Here is a 19,748-nt window from a genome sequence, read left to right on the forward strand (position 1 = left end):
ACGCAACAACGCGTCGAGGATGAAACGCAATATTCCTAGTCGGGACGGATTTGAGGGGGGAAAGAAAAAAAAAAATAAGAAATAAAGAAAAGACTCCTCGACGGAATTAAGAGCTCGTCGACTCGGTAGAACGTCAATTGCAGGCGGAGCGAGTTCAATTAACCGTGCTTCGTGCCGGCCCATTATGGCTGCGCCGGACACGCTCGAGCCATCCCGGGTGATTACGTCCAACGAAAATCGAGACGACCGATCGAGCTCGATCTCGTCCCAAAAGGTTGGCGCACTCTACGGCAGGATTAAAAAAATGAAGATCGACCGTCGATCGCCACGGTTTCCGGCCGGATCTCGTCCGATAACCGGCACCCTCTTTCGCCCGGTCGACCGGAAGCGAGCGCGAGCGAGACGAGAAAGGGGGCACCGTTTCGGGGAAGGACTCTTTTCATTTTTTTTTTTCCCTCCTTTTACCGGCGAGTCCCTCCCACGGAGCGAGAGAACTCGCACGTGGGCTCGCACGCGATTCGTCCCCTTCCTCGGCACGCTCGGCCAGAGGTGGAACTTCTCGACGGAGCGGCCGCCGCTTTTTTCCCAGGCTCGGCGATGCCTCGCGCACCGAGGGAACGGTCACCAAAAACAATTCCAATCTCGAGGAAAAATCAGAAATTTCTTCCCTCGGGCGAGTCGCTTCCTCCGATCGCGTAGCGAGCGCATTTACGCAAATTTTCCTCCACCGATAAGATTTTCACGTCTCGGGGTATCGTAGTTCTTGGCCAAAAAGAAAAAAAAAAAAAAACCCGGAGAGTACTCCGGGCCTCGAAAAGGGAAGACGTACCGAACGAGACCTGGAAGGCCGCTTCTTCTCGAGGAAATAGAAAGAGAGAGAAATAGAGGAGCTCCTCGAAGAGACGCCTGGCGAGATGGCACGGGACGCGGCGTCCCCCTTTAAAGATACACGCCAGAGGGGCGAGGCTCAAGTTGAAGGACGTACGGCTAAATATCCCGCGGTTTTCTATTTTTTTTTTTCTCCCCGACGAGGAAGCAAAACGAGACTTCGCCGACGGCGGGTTATCGGGGATAGCCGCCATTGTGCTACCGGCGAATCTCGGCTACTCCGGATTACGGTTCGGGAGAACGAGGCTCGACATAGGCTCGGAGGAAGAGACCCGCCCGAGTTTTTCCAAACCCCGTTTAAGGAGCACTCCGGGAACCGCTCGAGCCCATCCCGCGATTAAGGCGGAGAAAATTGATCGTTCCTAAGTGCCGAGCAGCCTGGAATAAAAAAAAGAAGCATTAAAAAAAAAAGAATTACTTTCCTTTCGATATCGCTTTCCGGCAAATTTGGCGACACTCGCGAAGTCGCTGGCCTTATCGTTAGGTTCTCGATTGTCGGTTTTTCTTCTTTTTTTTTTTTTTTTTTTTCTCGTGGAGCTTCATAATTGGCCGAAAGGAAGTACGCGTACAGAGGCAGGACGACGTTTGGAGTAAGGCGTGTATACCGTTCGCGCCGTATACCTCCCACGCGACGTACATATGTACGTCCGCGTATATAGGTGTGTATATATACGGTCGCAGACGTCGCGTACAGTCGCGGACGTCGAACGGGTCGGTGGCGATTGGGCGTCGGTCTCACCCCTCGTGTCTCGGTCCTTACGGTTCCAATTGTGTAATGGACTTTACTTTTGGCGAGAGGGGGGACGAGGGGTGTCCCTTTCCCAGGACCGGGGTTAGGATCGGCACCGGGATCGGGAGCCGACCCCTGGCGGAGTGCGTTTAAGTGCTCCGGGGTGGCGGTGTCCTTTTGGGCGCATCCCCTTTAAAACCTTATCCCCGGGGTGAGGGACTATAATAAACCCCACAGTGGAATTCTCTGGCCCGGCGAAGATCGCGTTCGAGGTGCGAACTGCGCGTAGGCACGTTTAAAATGTCGCCTCGCTATATCCCTAATTACGGTGGAAAGAAAAAAAAATAAATAAATAAGAGGAGCCCCGGTTGACGAGGGCATTTTAAACGTCCTAAAAAAATCGTCCCCGGCCGAAAGAAGTATAATTTGAAATCGTACATTTTCCTCCCTTTTTCTTCATTATCATCTGTATTTGTTTGCTACCGTAGTAATTATTATGATTGATCCTTCCCGAATGCAGAACAGGGGTGATGGTAATAAATGAATATTCAATATTCCCGGGAAAATAAAAAAAAAAAAAAACAATTATTATCTCATTCCGGGTACTTTCGCGAGGTTCTCGAGACGTTCCTACCTCAGGTGAGTGGAAAAGTTAATTACACGCGATGCAACGATGACGACCCCCGTATCGGTACTTTTAATTTTCCTCCGGGGTCGGGCGTTATCCTTCCCCCGTAGAATATTCGCGCGATTATCGGCGTCCACCTCGCTTCTACTTCATGTCGCGGGGACGACGAGGCGACGCGATTATTCCGAAATCGTCTCGTTTTATCTCGACGAGGCTGCCGGGATTACGGCGACTATTTTCGCAGAACCGGCGAGGATGAAATGAGCAAGACTTATATAATGCCGCAGCAACGACATGGCGCATGACTAAGAGTACTAATCATAGAGGCGAGACTAGAATAGACTAACCTCAAAGAGCGATAAAGGAGTGAAGGAAAAAAAAAAAGGATGAATAAGAGACGGAATAACCTGCGTTATGTCCGGTGCGATGTAGTGCGTCGATAAGAGCCGTGTCACGGGAACGTGACCGAACAGCCGTCCGTAAACTACGCGGAATAAATTTCATTTATGACGCATTCTTTAAGCCGTGGATCGGGGAACAGTCGGCGGTCACCGTTATTGCGAGTACGTCACCGGGAGCCGACGAAATGGTATCGACTAAATCGTTGACGCTTGCCGATCGAATCGATTAATCGGAGGGGTCGGTGCCCGCCGCTAGCTCGACGTAGCGGGGAGTTTCGGTGAATTTCGATGAATTTTTGAAAATCGTACGGGAATAAAGGGTTCACGGATCCTTCCATGAGAATTCCGCCGTTCAATTGGGACCTCCTCGGTCGGCCAGAACTCGCGGCTCGACATATGGGAATTAAAATTCAGCCCGGGCGAGGCGCGCGAGCGCGTCCCCAGCTGGAAATGCAAAACGGAGAGAGATCGCGACCCGGGGGAGGGAAGGTGAAAAAGAGAGAGCCGAAGAAAGGGGAAAGCGCCGGGAAGGGTGGGGGGGGCAGGGAAGGTCCGACGAAGGGAGGGAGGGAGCGAGAGACACGTTGCGATAAATTCGTTACGCGCATCGTAAATCCCACACGCGTAACTTATTATGCCGTTGCTCGTCGGTGTTTTGACTACGCCCTCCCCTCCCGGGCTCCCACCGCCGACTGCCGCTCCTCCGGCGCCGCTCTCGCGCTCCCCTCGAGCGGGTGGCCGGGCGCGCATGCGCGGAGGCGGCGCGCGCCTGCCAATCGGGAACACATGGCGTCGCCACGCTCGCGGGGCGTTCTTTCGGCGGCCGCTCGTCAGCGGGAAGGGACCGCGGGCGAGCGACGCTCCTCGCGCTCGCGCAGGCGCAGACGCAGTCGGCCCGAGAGCCGAAACTCGGGGAATCCGTCATTCGCGGGCCGGACCGCATCGAAGGAGGTCGACGCTCCGAGTGCTCGTTCAACATGCACCGCGAACGCGTATTTCATACTTCAATGGGGTGCGAAGGGACAGGTGTTACCCTCGGGGTAAAAAAAAGAAAAAAATAAGTCCCAGAGTGTTGGGAGGTCTTACGGGCAGGTCCCCCGAAATCTCATTGACTCTGTGCCGTCCGCGAGAGGGAAGTTTTTATCGGCAGAGTTACTTCAGAGGGGAGCGATCAACGCGTCACCTGTCACGTGTTACCGATTCGCGAGTGACGCGGTAACGAGCGTTCTCCAACCTCTACCGCGCGAAGATCCCTACCCAGGGAACGGTTTACCTTGATCCGCGCATTTTTACACATACTTAGAACGATTCGCTCGTAAACCGGCCGAACGAAAGTGCTCAATAATCGCCCCGAAGAGATCCAATTCGAGAGACGCGACGAGACCGGCCACTCGGATGAAATATAATTAATCCGAGTACAATGGACGTGGCTCCGTCGGAATCGCCCGATCCCCGGCAGTATTTTATTCGAAACGAAGTTATCGATGTAATTTCGGCCGGCCGTTAAACCATTTCACCGACGTAGGTAACACCGAGGCGAACGATTAACATCGATATCGCGCCCCACAAAGGGAAACCGTATTTTCGTCAGTCAGTTGGGCCGTGGTATTTCGATTAAACTATTAAATCGAGACTAGATCGATTATCTAACGTCGGCGAAAATTTTACCCGAAACTATGCAGCCAGGCCGAACGTATCGAACCCGGTGGATTCGACCGAACCGAATGCTCCGAGGAAATCGAGTCGAATCGCCGCGATCTTACCCTCTCCTTATCTATTTCCTACGCCCGAGCCGAAGTAGGAAGGACACCTAGGAAACGGCGTGAATATTTTCGGCTAGTAACGCTTCCGTCCCGGGGAAAGTCGAAACGAGGGAACCGAGCGAAGGGTGGGCGAAATTAAACATGGCGGAGAGAGAGAGAGAGGGAGCGAGAGAGCACCGTTTGGAAAGGGCGATTACTACGTGGCCGGAGGAAAATTAGATGTACATAAATAATGGGGCCAGGCCATATGACGGGGCTGGCGTACACGAGGCACGGGAAATAATCACTCGAGGCTTCGGGAGTCGAACGTTGAAATCGTCGACGGGAACACGCCAGGAATTATGACATCTCCCGTGACGTTTATCGCGAAACTTTCCCTTTCAAGGAGGGGAGGGGGAACGATTTTTTTTTCTTTCGCCCGGAGGGACCGACGCAAAAATCCGCACGCATCGCGAGTAGAAACGACGGCTATTTCGGAAACCCGTCCACGGGAGGTCGCCTTGGCCTCCTTTTCCGTGGGCGGCCAAATTCGGGAGGGGGCAAGCAAATGGACGGAGGGAGCCGAGGAAAAAAAAAAGAGGAAAGAGAGGGGATGAAAAAGAGAGAAAGGGCTCTTTTCGGAGCACCGAGGAGAGCGTCCGGAAGCGTCGACGACCCTCTGGACGATCCCCGGGAAAAACTTGGGAAATAGATGGAGGGACGGGAGAGCTCCACGAGGTTCCGGGTAACGCGTAAAATGTAACGGAGTATACGACGTAATTCCCGCGGGGGTGGAGGGTAATCGAAGCCGTCCGCGTTAAATCCTTGGGCTGCCTGCGTAGAGATGGCCGGGAAGTAGGGTCGACTTTTAAATTGCGGGTTATGGGCAGAAGGTAATAAGTAGATCGCGAGAACCGCCGGGGAAATCGATGCGCGGATCTACGTATGGACGCGGAGGCGCGGGGGGAGCAATTTTACGATAATAAAGTGACACCCTCGCTTTCGCCGTAAAGACGGTATTTCTCCGCTACTCCGGTCGAACCTTATCGCGAAGTGCGCCGATTTCCACTTAGGTCGCAAAGAGCCGGAAAACCGGCGACGAATCGACGGGAACTTTCACCTCGGAAAAAAAAAAAAATTATAATAACTGCCAAAAATATTAATCGACTCTTTTCTCTCCTCGGCCTCGGGTCTTAGCGGATAATGTATGTATAAGAAAAAAAAAAAAAAAACGTTACCGAGTTCCGGTGACATCCCGGCTACATTATATATTTTTCAATCTTCTCGGAAAAGGTGAGTTTTTTTTTGTTCCTCCGATATTAGCTCCTGGCAATAAAACACCGGCGAAACTGCTTAGGCAATAAACTCGGTCCACTAAATGCGAAGGCGTTTTAAAGCGCGCTCTTATTTTTAGCACCTCTTTTTTTTTTTTTTCATTCTCTCTCCCTCCTTTTTATATACCGTCGCGATATTTCCGATGACGTAGCCAGGTTTACGCCCGCGGCCAAGTACGAAAACGTCTCTCACCTTTCGAGATAACGGCAAAATGTCGACCTATGGCATGAGAAAGTACGAATACGTTTCGCCGATTTAATGGAACCCCCTTCTGGCGCTAAAACGAAATATAAATCGCTACATGGAATGTCGAAATATATTCGCGAGCGTGCCCTGTCGAGCCTTCGCTTTAAAAAAAAAAAAATTACAGAATAAAAAAAGAATGCGTTTAAACGTAGCCGCCCGGAAAAAAGAATTTACATGTACCCGCCTCGCTAGCGCGAGCGAAACGCGTTTGCGGGGCGCGACTTCATTGTCCCTTAATTGCGGAAAAAACGTTTCCCCGCGACCGGATTTCGAGAATTTCGCGGCTCGCGGCGGAAGGAGAGCCGGCGTTGGGAAAAGAGAGAAAAAGTGAGGGGGAAAAAAAAATGGAGATAAAAAAAAACCGAGAAACGAATCCCAGCCGCAGAGCCCGCGAAAATGACCGGACCGCGTCTTCCGTTTCTTCCTCTATTTTTTTTTCCCTCCCCCGCCCCCACCTCAAACGAGAGCCGCGTCGTAACGGGCTCGGTGAGTTCCGGAAGGCCGAGGGTGTTACGGGCAAAGTTGAATTCTCAAAAGTTGGAGGAAAGGTTGTTAGAGGGGCGAGGGAGGTAGGGCCGGCCCAGGGTGAGGGGGAGGTATCTCGAAAGTGCGACTCGTTCTCCAGGAAGCGGCGCGGTCGGAAAACGCGAACTTCCATTTTCCCCGTTCCCGGCATTTTTCCCTTTGCCCGTACCTTGGTCGTTTTTTCCTTTTTTTTTTCTATCGCGATCGCTCGTCCAAAACGAGACTCGATCTCGGGAGGAGCCTTCGACGCGACCCGGGAGCACGAGGAGCGTTTAAAGGCCACGGGGCGAAAGGGTGGCGTTAATCGCGACCGCGGAGGCTTTCAAGAATATGACTCGGCCCTGGAAGCCGTCGAGGGACTAGCGGGTCGTCGACGAGGAGAGTCAAAGTCGAGAACGATCGAGGGGATCGCGGAGACCCGGATTAATCCGGAGAGATTGGAATTTCGAATCCATTTTCGGAACCGCTTCCGCGACTCCGAATGCAACTCGCCCGCTCGAAAGGGAATTTTGCCCGAATTAACGCTACGCCTTGACGAAGTCCCCGGGGTAGATTTTCCCTCGCCGACGAACTCCTCGATCATTAAACCAGAAATAATCCGAGAAATTTTCGGCCGACCACCCAACACCGTGGGGCACATCCGAGGCGTCGCGGGACAAAGACTCTCGAGACACCGCGAAGCGTAATAAGGAAGAACGCCGATAGAAATTTCGGAGACGAATTCAAAGTATTTCCGTCCCTCTCGGTGCCGGCCCGTGCGCTTTAGTCCCCCCTAAAATAAAGGAAAGGGAAGGAGAGGGAGAGTTTACCGAGCGCGGCAGGGGGGCGTACCGAGGGCCGGGAAAAATCTAATTACCTGGCGCACTTGCGAGCATCGGCTACTTTAAAACCCTGAGGATTTATAATTCGAATAATCGCGCCGGGCTGCCGCCGCGGTTTTCCGCCACCCCGTCGTCCCTTCTCGCCGGAATTGCCCCCCTCCCTCCCACTCTCTTTCGGGTCTCCCCCCTCGGGATTCGGCCAGGATCCGAGAGCTTAATAAACGCCGCTCCGCTCTCCGTCTTTGCTTTTCCTAAGGCGAGAATTCCGCCCTGAAAGGACCGCATTCCCAATTCGCGGACGTGCCTCATATTTTCCCCGATACCGGAGGTAGGGCGTCACCGAGATCCCGCCGCGCGAACAGCTCTAAAAAAATATAATGAAAAATAAAAATAAACGAGGAAAAAAAACTACACCCCCGGACTCGGGAATTTTCCTAACGGTTCGTTTTTGGCGCCCGAATATTGGCGGTTAACTTCGTTAGGAAAGTTATGCCACGGCGTAGGCCGCTTCTTTGAAGTGCAGATTAAACGCGAGAGATAACGGCCGTTGTATGCGGAACCGGGGGGCGAGGACGAATTCGAAACGAGCGATTCGATTATTCCCCCCGTATGAGCGGAAGTTGAAAAAGAAAAAAAAAAAAAAGAAGCACGTTTCGCGTCGACCACGTTCCTTTTCCGATAAACCGACTACTCTTTTGAGCCGTTTTCTGGGAAGATCGATCGAGAGTGCCGGAAGTGAGGACAAGTTCGGCCCCCTGTCTCGATACAACGAAAGACGTTTCTTTGACGATTCGCCAGGTTCGATCTTAAGATCGACGGAGACGCGCTCCGAGTTCTAGGACGACTCTTGCCGCGGAGCGCGAACTCCCACGATCGATAGATCGAGATGAGAGAATTTCCACGGTCCCACCTCGAGTCGGACGAATTTTAATCCTTTCTCCGGTTCCCCGTAAATCTGGATTTTTGCCAAGCTCGTATCAAGGAGTAATGATCTCCCCGGAGAGCGTCGCCTCTTCCTCGAGGACGAGGCCCGCGAGTAATTCGAGGAAGCTTCCAAGTTTTACGGCAAGCAGATCACCTTTGCCGTCGTAACGACACGAAAAAGCTGATACGGACGATTTTTATGGCGCATTACTTTCCGTCGAATACACGGGATTACTTCCGCCAGTACGTATATATATATATTTTTTTCTCATTTTTATTTTCGATACTCCAAGAAAGGCCATCACCGTAACGAGGACGCCGTCCGCCGAATTACGCGGTAAACCGACAGCGATCGGCGGGAACGGAGAAAAGGGGACTAATTATAAATCGCCGTCTTCGAGGCGAGTCCCACGGACCCAATTCTAGGAGATAGACTTGGCCGAATGTCCCGGCTCTCCCGGAAATATAAGCTCATCTTTTAGTCATGCTTCGTATCGGAAAAGCAAGAGGGACCGCGACCGGGCCGTTTTATCTCGGCCGCGAGCTTTTCCGCGCTCCGAACGAAAGAGAAACTTCATTTTACCGCGGGACCAAACGAATCTTTGCTGACCCATTTCGGGCTGCCGAGGGAGCCATTACGATTACGCCCCCCAAAGGCTTTTCCCCGTTTAGATTCCTCCAGCCCTGAGATTTAATTTCTTATCCGCTAATCCGGTTCGACGTCACGACGGAACGTTGTTTCTCCCTAACCCACTTTCCATTGACGGAGCAATTTGAAAAGTACCACATCCCGACCTCGGACCAGGGGATGTTCCGTTTTTCCGGGGGAATCATCTCGCCGACGAGGAAGGACGGCCTCGGCATTTTTTTTCCCCGGGACCGCGACGTTACGTTTTCTTTCCCGTTGCCCCCGGCGACCCGAAGATTCCCTCCACTTTCCCGTCCCAAGGACCCGCGTCGGCTAGTTACTCTCATCCTCTGCTTTTTTAATATCTCTCGAGTTCGGTCCAAAGTGATAAAGTGATAACCGTCCACGGCGTGCCGCGAGCCGCGGGATCAAGAAACTCCGCGTAGTTTCGCCCTTAATACGCGTTTAATAATAAAATAATAAAATCCATACCGCCCCGCGCGATCCTAGGAGTCATCCAAAAGTCATCCCTAACTCCCGCGTTCAACTTTTAACGTTATTCCACCCCGAGGACGGTAACTTGCCCTCGGCCGAACTTCCACCTCGCCGGTGCAATTTTCACGGCAGATTTTCCCAGGATAAATCTTTCGAGCGAAATCCAAGGACCCCGGTTCTCTCTCACTCTCTCTCTTCCCGTATCACCCGATAGGGCGTCAACTTCCGAGCCGTTGTTTAACCGAGTTTCCCATCCCGCTCGCGGCATCGGAAGCGAGGGGGGTACTTTCTTCCGTTTCTTTCGGCGGAAACGATCCCACCGGCAGATACGGAGTTCCGGATCCACCGGGTGGCCGACAAGTCGGCCTCCCTCTCCAAAATGAAACGACACTCTCGGCACCGATCTCCATCGAGTTAAGGGAAGCAAGGAAATTAATCCGGTCCACGTATCCACCCGGGGCAGCCATACGGGAAAATTTGAAAAAACGAGAAAACCCCGGTCACGTCCCCATGCATTAAACTACACCCCAATATGTACATTTTCCCGAATACGGAATCTCCAGGAAGCATACCCGGGACGATTCGAAAGAAAAATCAGAAAAAGATCAAGGCCAAAGAGAATGATCAAACTTTAAAGCGGCAAGCCGAGTCGCGGGCCACCCCGTAGGCGGGCGGGGGTGGAGAGGGGGAGGGAAGAGAGAGAGAGAGAGAGTGCCGTGGGAGCTAGACAAACGGAGGGGGAGGACTCGCCGGGACGTCGGCAGTCCGCCGGTGGCTCGGCCTGGCACAGGCCGGCTGCGTGCATGCGTGCGTAATCGCACGCGCGAGCGTACTCCCACGCAGGATATCAAGCTCGCCGGCGGGCACGCGGAATCGAATTCGCCCGTGCGCACGCAAAACCTAGACTCGCCCGCGCACGTAGGGCGACGCCGGGGGAAACGGGACGGGAATCCCAAGTACGCGGCCGAGGGCCCCGAGAGAGAGGCCGGCCGGCCTCCTCCGTGAATATTAATACCGGATAAGACGGAGCCGCTCCCGGGGATGAGACGCCGTCCGAGGAAGGTGTTCACCCCGAGGAGCGGGACCGACCGGACGATGGAGTGGACGGCGACGAAATGCATTTCTCCGAAATGCTAAGGACGGTTTAACCAGCCTCGGAGGAGGCGACGATCCCGCCCCGAGGGACCCGAGTGGGGCGACGTGCGGCGCATTCCGACTGGACTTGGGAATTAAAATAAAATAAATAAATGTAAGGAAATAAAAATACGCTAACCACGCAGCGTTGTTTTCCTGGGTCGGGGGAGGGGAAACACTGGCAAGGATTTCGACGTTTCCGGGATATCGCCACAGGGTGTCGGACGGCGGTAATGGCGGTGTTCCTATACTTAAGGCGCACGCGGGAATTATTTTCACTCCATCGTCGGGAAAATTCGTCGGAGTTCTTACCGCTCCACGGTATACCGGGACAGTGTTACCGGCTAATAAAGACTTAAACGAAGAGGTCCCACCCCTGGAGCTCGATAACGTCCCTCTCGCCGCTACGATAGCGCGCACGATGTATCTCCCTTTTCCTTTCTCAAATTCGCCGGTCCACGGGAAAAGTTTTCCCAGCGGCGGAGAGCCTTGCGCCAGGTTACGGGGATGCGTATCTTACCGAATAGGCGCCGTAAGAAATTTACGAGTCACCTCGTAAACTTCCGCGTGGTTGGATTTCACCGTTCCCCCGAATTCCGCGTTTTGAGAAAGAGAGAAATGAAAAAAAAAAAAAGGAAGGAAGGAAGGATCCAACCGGGCGGGATTTTATTGAACCGCGTTCTGGCACGTCCGTCGGAATGTTTATTCAATTCGCCCTTTGGCCTGTTTAAGCGTACGCGCGGATAAAAAGGACAATTACGAGCTTTTTCGATTAATAAATCCGCGTCGTCGCGGGCAGGAATTTTTTCCATAGTCGTATTTTCCCATTTAGACGTTTCCGCAGGAAATATATGCCGGACTCGAAAGAAGCAGAAGTCGTCCCACGTCCCCTTCTTGGGAAGGGATAGTTTTCTTTCGGGGGGAATTTTTCCTTTTCGGAAATTCGTAAGCCGAGGGGGGTGCGCGGCCTCGCGTGGGTTAGTGAAAACGCGCCCTAAGAAATTCACGAGTCACCTCGTAAACTTCTGTATGGCTGGGTTGCTGCGAGAGGGATGAAAGGAGAAAGATGGAAAAGAGGGTCGGGGAGGTTCGCCTTCGTAGCGAGGGATTGCGAATGAGAGAAACATGATTAATTGATAGTAGCCGGGAAATTAGGAGTTAGGCGGGGAAGGTTGCGAGAAACTCGGCTCGGTGGGTCCCGCAGGAACGGCAACGTACTCCCAAAATTGCGCTTCTATAAAATATAATTCCTTTCCCACCGCACCGTACGTATTTTTAGAAGGATCAAATTTAATGTTTATCGATCGACCCTTTAGCTTAATATACCCGAATTATTTATACGCCGCGTTGGTTATAAACAATTAATTTTCGTTCACAATAGCAGGATCCATGGGACGTTATAACGGGGTTTCTTTTCAGCCGGGATTTTTTAGGGGTTAAATTAAACAAACCCGTTAAGGTATAATGCGAAGGCGCGCTACTGCTCCAAATGGCTCCTATATGTGAATCACGACCCATTTTGAACGAAGCTTTTTGTTCGACACGCTCAGCCGGTTATTGGGATAATTATGGGCAATGCTACGTTTAAATTGACTTTCCCCATTACCTTGTATCTTTAACCGATGTGCACCGTACAGTTTCAAAATAAATTCAACAGGGAATATTCTGAGGAAAGCTACGGTCAGTTCTTTACTAAAATTGGCAAGAGTATACGGAAATTGACAAAGGAAATAAATGGAATTAATAAATATTATTAGCAATTCTAATAAAAAATTAATTCCAGGAGATACATCGTTCACCTTCCGTTCATAAAAGAAACGGGACGCTTAACCTAGAATTTGTGTCAAATGTCATTTTTTCTATCGTAGCTCGATATTACAACGATACTTTTTCATCGTTCTAGAATTCTTTAAAATCATTATCTAAGTATACCGAGGCGACTCGTTCAAGATCTTTCGAGTTACAGTTTTTGTAGTCTCGAATAAATATTCTTTCGCTCATGGAATAATTTTATATCTCTCGTGCCCCTTCAGGTCGTTCCCTTCGATGCTGCCATGACGTACGAGTTATTTCAGGAATGGAAAATATCTATCGTTAACATTGCCATCCACTCACGGAAGTAACGGATAATGGATACGATATACTACCTTCTTTGTTTAAATCAAACGATAGCATTAGAAAACATAAGCAGCGCTATCGAGAAGAGGACGAATTGTAACTCAAAAGATCCGTCGACCCTCTACCTTGGTTCCACTCTAAAAACAAAACCGCCATCGATCTCGATCCACTACTCCGGGGCCTGCTTGAAACTCAGAACGTACTCTTGTAAACATTAAAATCCATTCTTCAAAGTAACAGGTAACGTACTGCTATTTATATGGTTAAAGCCTTGACTAGCAGGATCTGGAGAAGAGAAGGACAATGTCAGGACAACGCGAACAGGCGAGAAGGTGGCTTTCCACGGTGGAGCGGATAGACGGAGAGGCAAAAAGCGTACTCACGTCGAAGCCGACAGTCGGGCAATCCTGCGGGCGTCGGGGCTGTCGTCGGGGCTGTCGTCCGGGCCGAAGCATGGGGGACACGAGGGCAGCGCTCGGCTCAAGCAGGTCCCGGTGGCGGCGGCCGCTTCGGGTGCTCGGGACGGCAGGCCACCCGGAGGCGCGTCATCCGCGAGCAGCTCGCGGACGTAACGGCCCGGTCGCGGGAGAGCGGGCAGGATCCGCGCGCCTCGCGACGGCACGGAGGACGGCTTCGAGGTGCCCCGGATTTAATATGGCCGTCGACCGAGGGCTCGGCTCTCTCTCGGGCACACAGGGGGCACGGGCACGCGGCGGCGGCCGTCGTGACCTCCCGGGGTCCTCCGGGGAGCCCGGGCTCGGAGCTCGAGAGCGCTCGAGCGGGCCAGGGGCTCGAGCCGACGGCTGCCGACCGAACGCACCTTCCCTGAGCAGCTCGCTCGGCCAGGCCTCGTCGCGCTTGCCGCGCGCACCACCGTTCACGTAGAACGAGCCACGTCGCGCACTAACCTCCGAGTCGCGAACGCGAGCGACGGCGAGACCGGCGCCCGGGTGCCCGATCCTCTCGGCGCCCCGAAATCGCGCCTCCTCACGCCGATGCTACCTCAGCGGGTTCGACTGGAACGACGTCAACACCACCGTACGCTTGCGAGGCGGCCATCTTTGCGGGCGCACGCACACGTTCCTGACACCGCGGCCACGGGGGAGGGGGGCGCGGGACGCGGCGCGCTCGGTCCACGGAGCGTCTGCGCGGACCTACCTACGACGAGTCACGGACTTGGCCGATCGCGCCCGACTGACGACCCAGGCGAGCTAAATCGTCGACGCGCGGAACGCCGGACACGGAACGTCGCGCTCGCGTCGCGTGGACGGAACGGGCGTCCTCGAGGCTCGAGAGGTGGCGCCACTGCCTCGGGATGCCAAATTTCCAGCGCGCAATTTTAAATCGATGGAACCAGTGGATGGTTTTTTTTTAGGGCGAATGACGATTAGACCACGCATTAATTCAAAAATATCCAATGATCGATGTAAAGGTCCCTCGATACGGTTCGTGCAAAGCGTATCGTTATTATCATGAGTTCCCGCTTCCCATGTCGTTATAATTTTCAAAATATTTCGAGTGGATTCGAGACACTGAATTTAACCACGATGACATTTTTTCGGCTAATTCTTTGTCAATCGAGAAGACGATTTGAGCACTTCTCGATTTTGCCGTTTTGATTCCATCTACGAGTAACCGGGCAACTTGTTCCTGGCGGGGGCAGGCAGTCGGTAAGAATGTCGAATACCGTGTGAGCTAGTGAAAACGTTGAATGGTAAAGGAGCGGGAAGATAAATGTTTTAACAAAGATTTCCGCACAATAAGAAACGCCGTAAGAGAATCTGAGAAGTGTAGCAAATTCTATATATTTGCTGATATAAACATTCCATTCACTATTTGTTAAGTGCAAAAGTGTTGGAAATTGAGCCCATGATAGCTTTCTGTATTGTCCGCGGTGTGTATGATAACACTGCAGGCAAGCGGATTTTATATATCACAGAATGGAGTTCCCATTATTCGACACCTCGTGTAAAAGTAATTGTAAAGATAAGAACAAAAATTCACTAAGTGACCACGGATAAACGGAAAATAGTTCTCAATTGCGTTATCAAAAAATTGGAAACATCTCCGTACCGGAGGTAACGATAGTAAATGTATAACATTCGTGTAGTTCATTTGTAGGAATGAAATAACAGTGCATTGTCTACGCCAACTATGAAAATATTCATAGAATTCAACAAGTACCTGTGAAAAGTAAAAATAAGGCAGTAAATATTTCCTGATTAACTCGCGTGAGAAAATTATACAGCGGCTTTACGATCGGCAGCACTTATTTTATCCATGATGAAATAGAGTGTGCTCTGCCCATACACACGCCTGCGATTTTGTGTGTGGATGAGCCAATGATTTTTTTCTAAACTTTTAAGATTTCTTGCACAGCCATAACGATATGTTTCGCGTTTATACCAAAGGCATCGAGCAACGTCGCAGGAGGTCCGGAACGAGGGACTTCCTTGACTGCCAATTTTTTAACAACGATATCTCTTTCTCCAGAAACAGCCGAGGCCACTGCTTCGCCGATACCACCTTCGGGATAATGATCTTCAACGGTTACTATTTTACCGCCAGCTTCTTTGGCGTTTTTAATGATCGTTGCGCTATCGATGGGTTTGATCGTAAAGGGATCTAAAATCCTCACGTGAATTCCAGTCTTGGCCAGTTCATCGGCAGCCTTCACCGCTTCGTGAAGAGTAACGCAAGCCCCAATAACGAGAACTTGATCCTTTGGTGAGGATCGAACTATCTTGGCCTTGCCTATGATAAACGTTTCATCGTTTTTATAAATAACTGGACTGTTAGGACGCGAGGTACGGATGAAACAGATGCCCTTGGTATTTGCAGCAAGTTCTACAGCCCGTTCCGTTGATACGGCATCACTTGGGTAGAACACTGTAGACCCAGGAACGCACCGGAACATCGCGATATCTTCCAGACCCATTTGAGATGGTCCATCTTCACCGATGGATACACCGCAATGGGACCCAACGAAATTTATGTTTGTTTGCGAAATTGCCCCCATTCGAATCTAAAATAATTAAAATTTTATTAAAGTGCATGCTAATATTCAGATACTGAACTGGAAATATTAATGACAGGAAATAGTTACTTGGTCAAATGCACGTGTGAAAAATGTGGCAAATGCAGAAACGAAGGGGATTGTGCGGTCACGACAAGCGGCGCCAATTGCAACACCGACTAAATTCTGTTCGGCAATGAAACACTCAATGAATCTGCTTGGATCAACTGTCTTCATCTTCTCCGAGAAGGTTGAATTCTTTGTATCGCCGTCCAACGCAATCACGCGCGAATTATTCCGTGCTATCTAAAACATTAATAATTTATTTTTTAAGTAACGTTTCCCCTAAAATGTTTAGTTAATCGATGATAAATAATTTTTGATCCGTGATTTTACTTTTACGAGTGCGGTTCCATAGGCTGCACGCGTTGCAACTTGTTCGCCGATTTTGTAGGCCGGTGGAGTGTCCAATTTAACATGAGTGATGTCCACTATTGGCGCATCGTCGACTAGAGGCTTCTGAGGACGCAAAGCAAGAGGGCCAGGGTTCTTCAGCATGGCCGTCAAATGCTAAAACGTACATATAATTAATAACGTCTCTATTTGTTTAAGATCCACCTACCGATCTGGTATTATTGATATAAATATCGCAACCATAAAAAACATACTTGTACTACTTCGTCAGCTTTGCTACCCAAAGCCTTTCCATGCCAATTTTCCAGGTTCTCAATATCTGGGAAACTCTTTCCTTTATAGGTCTTTGCCAAAATGGCTGTCGGTCTTCCTTTAGTGTGCTGTGCTTCGTGGAAGGCCTACGAAAAAAAAAAATTATATTTAGCTGCCATAATCAATCGAAGTCTTGAAATTATTCATCGTCCCTACACGACGTCAATTTACCTTAACTAACTCCTCGACGCTGTGGCCATCGACTACTATGGAATTTAAGCCGAATGCTTCTACTCGTTTACGATAAATATCCATATTATGTTGAAGAGAAGTGGGTTCGCTTTGACCCAGTCGATTGATATCAAAAACAACGCACAAGTTGTCCAACTTGTAGATGGAGGAGAAGTGAAGTGCTTCCCAAATTGAGCCCTCGGCCGATTCGCCATCACCAATCAGACAGTATACTCTAAAAGAAAGAAACGGTATCTGTAACGTTATCGAACTACAATCAGGGACCGGACCTGACCATTGGCATTATCGGGTCGCTTTTCCATTCACCTGTAGCTGGCCTTGTCGTAGTACTTTCCGACGTATGCCATGCCGGCAGCATTAGAGAGGCCCTGACCCAACGATCCCGTTCCTACGTCGACGAAGTTCAGTCTTGGCGTGGGATGTCCTTCCAGATCGTTCCCAAATTTCCGCAAGTTCAGTAACTCGTTTGTTGGGAATAAACCAGCTTCCGCCCATGCTATAAGCATCGTTAAAAATGTCGAATTATAAATCAGCAAAATGTATAATTGGTAAATAAATTGCAGCATTAACTTGTTTTCAAAACTAAGAATTATGGAGTCATTAAAAAATTCAGACAAACTCGGGGGGGCTAATAAAATTACCGGCGTAAAGAATTGGCGCTGCATGACCCTTGCTGAGAACGAATCTGTCACTACTGGCATCACGGGGCGTCGAAACCTTATAACGCATTGTGTGAAAGAAGAGAACTGACATGACCTCGGCCATGGACGAGCATGATGTTGGATGTCTGGAAAAAAAAAAGGGAGCAGGTAATACAAAATTCCCATAAAAGATACTAATTTGTTGTAGAACAGTGCACGGTTCCTAGTACGGCAATCCATATTTGTTTGGACCTTGACATAAATTTTCCAAGACAGTTTTTACAGCATGAAAGTACCGGATCACCTGTTAACCCAGATTTTCTGTAAGAATTTTTTGTATCCATCCCAGTACTCATGATTAATTACCGCCTACTGTTACATACGCCTGAGATCCGAGTTTTGCTCAGTATTTAAATAAGAAAATGTGACAATGAAAAAAATTATTTTCATAGATAAACAGAGAGAAAAAATAATTTTGCTTTATAATTTTACCCGCTCTTTGAAGCCTCGGTTGCCTGGATACAAAGTATGCGCAACCGATTAGCCTGGTCTTTTAATTGTTGGGCATCCACTTCGCGAACCATTTCGACAATTCTTCGTATGGAAAAAAAAAAGAGCGACGGGATAGTACCTCTCCGGCAGCGCGTTCAGTTGAAACTGATAGGAGCTCATAGAACGCGATAGATCGAGCCAACCATAGAGGGGATCGGCAAAAGCGACTCCGTCTTCCTCGTTGGTTAACTCGCTCTTCTCGACGGAATCATTCCGTTGATAATGAAATTAATCCAGAATATTTTCTACATACTTTAGCCCATTCATCCCGGACGGTTTCGGAGTCGGTACTCTTTCTCGCCGACTCGGACTAAAAAAAATTATCTTATTGTATTCATTAAACCGATAAAAGACAGTGTCGTGACCGGCTACCTACATCAAAAATATACCAAGAAAATGATTTTCAAACTTATTTGAATTTATTGTAAATTAATTTCTTCTTTATCGCGGCCTTTGTCAAAATTTCATCGCAACTGAAATTGTTCAGTGAACGTTTACTTGGGAAGCGAAAGTGGAAAATTATTGTGTCGTAAGTGCAGAGTTCACGCGACATGTTTCATGCCACCGGGCTGGTTACGCAATGTTAACGCGTGTGCGTCTCCTATCACACCACGTGTTACCAGATTCGCGGTTATCAGAGAAGGGGAAGGTGAAGAAAGGAGTTATTTCTTTAGATTCTACAGACTGCGAGAGTCACTCGAGTTAACCACAAATAGAGAATTTCGACGTAAATAAATATTATCGTGTTCTAAAAATGTATCCCGTAATCTAAAATGATTTTCTTCTCTCAAATAAATCTTACTTGCCATTAGTAAATCGTACCTGCTCTCTATCAAGGTTATAGCATTACTTCGAAAAAGTACTGTTTTCAGCGACTCGATATCACGTGGTACCGAAGAAATACCAGAAATGCCTTGGGGAAATCAATCGACATCCATAGATTCGATATTTCTATATAAACTCATTCCGTACCGAGGAAAATATCATTAAATCCCAATCGAGCAGGGGTGGCATATTTAAAAATTATTATTCGATGGAGAATCGCATGTTTAAATAATTCGAAAATGGTTTTTGAATATCGTCAGGAATATGAGGAATATGATGAAACTGCAAGCCCATAGCCTTCGTTTATTTTACTGGAGACTACGAGTTTAGAGTTTCAGGTCGTACAAAAGATATTCTAGCCGGTCTTCCTCATAATGGCCAGTTCCGCTTACAACTTAGCAATCTCGGATCTCCAACTCTCTCCCATAAACTCCCCGAAAGAATAAAAATAGAGCTACCATTTTAGAACAGATTCGATACGTTCGCGTATCGAGTATTAATATTCATTTTTCCATGCTCCAGCTATTGATTTATCCTAGATTGTCCACCACGCGCGTCATTGCATAAGAACTGTCCGTCATCGCCTGCGACGACGTACAGACATCATAAAATGAAATAAGCCTTTAAAAAAAAATCCCGCCGACCACGGAATCAAGGTTCAATTCTCTGTTGGCTCAACTGAACCGAATAAATTCTTTTTCCAGTAGTTGGCAGTCGGCTTGTAACGATCGGTGTAGTTGGCACGGCGGGAAAGTACAAGGATGGACATCGAACGGTCGCTATGTTTACATTTTAACCTCCTCATGTAGTATAATCCTGATCGAAGACGGATGGAAACGACCTACTTGGATTATCCATCTCTATCAAAGTTTAAACACCGCGATTACCAGTCTAAGTCTTCTAAGAGCACGCGGAGGAAATCGCGCGTGCGTTATCACAAGATGGCGGCCGGCATCCGCTGGCACGCCACGGTCGAACTTCGCGCGTCGGCCAATCGGAACGGCCGCTCCATCGGAAAGGACCAATGGGTCGCGCGGTACTTCGCAGTAGCCGACACTCACCCAGACTTGCTGGCCTGCGTCGCTTGTATCGAGTGTATCCTCAACTTGTTCGCAATGTCCTTCAGTTCCTGAATGGTTTTCGACTCCGGCTTATGATAGTTCGTCATTCTGAGGTGTTCG

The 19,748-nt window shown here is 49.7% G+C and overlaps 2 protein-coding genes across 5 annotated transcripts in view; both read right to left on the reverse strand.

Annotated features, from left to right (window-relative positions):
- Nucleotides 1–13,790, reverse strand: part of LOC105698028 — a 53,143-nt gene extending 39,353 nt beyond the window's left edge. For 2 of the 3 annotated variants that reach the window (XM_012421865.1, XM_012421867.1), the window contains exon 1: nt 12,999–13,790. The gene's annotated coding sequence lies outside the window, so the exon portion shown is untranslated. Of the gene's footprint in view, nt 1–12,994 lie in introns of all 3 variants that reach the window. The other variant, XM_012421866.1, reaches the window with a different exon arrangement.
- A 611-nt stretch (nt 13,791–14,401) lies between these two features.
- Nucleotides 14,402–19,735, reverse strand: LOC105698048 (transketolase). 2 transcript variants are annotated; one of them, XM_012421926.2, is made up of 8 exons: nt 19,629–19,735; nt 17,191–17,336; nt 16,856–17,045; nt 16,529–16,763; nt 16,300–16,443; nt 16,028–16,201; nt 15,722–15,937; nt 14,402–15,640 (listed from the first exon to the last, which is right to left on the reverse strand). In XM_012421926.2, the coding sequence occupies exons 1-8, from the start codon at nt 19,733–19,735 to the stop codon at nt 14,969–14,971; spliced, it is 1,884 nt and encodes a 627-aa protein (XP_012277349.1). In that variant the 3' UTR covers nt 14,402–14,968. The 2 variants fall into 2 exon arrangements, with proteins under 2 accessions (XP_012277349.1, XP_023290469.1); XM_023434701.1 differs by lacking the exon at nt 19,629–19,735 and adding an exon at nt 17,683–17,828.
- Between the last annotated feature and the right edge of the window lie 13 nt (nt 19,736–19,748).

The sequence above is a fragment of the Orussus abietinus genome, unplaced genomic scaffold, assembly GCF_000612105.2.
Source record: "Orussus abietinus isolate OABI.00-Male unplaced genomic scaffold, Oabi_2.0 scaffold1, whole genome shotgun sequence".
NCBI classification, from domain to species: domain Eukaryota; kingdom Metazoa; phylum Arthropoda; class Insecta; order Hymenoptera; family Orussidae; genus Orussus; species Orussus abietinus.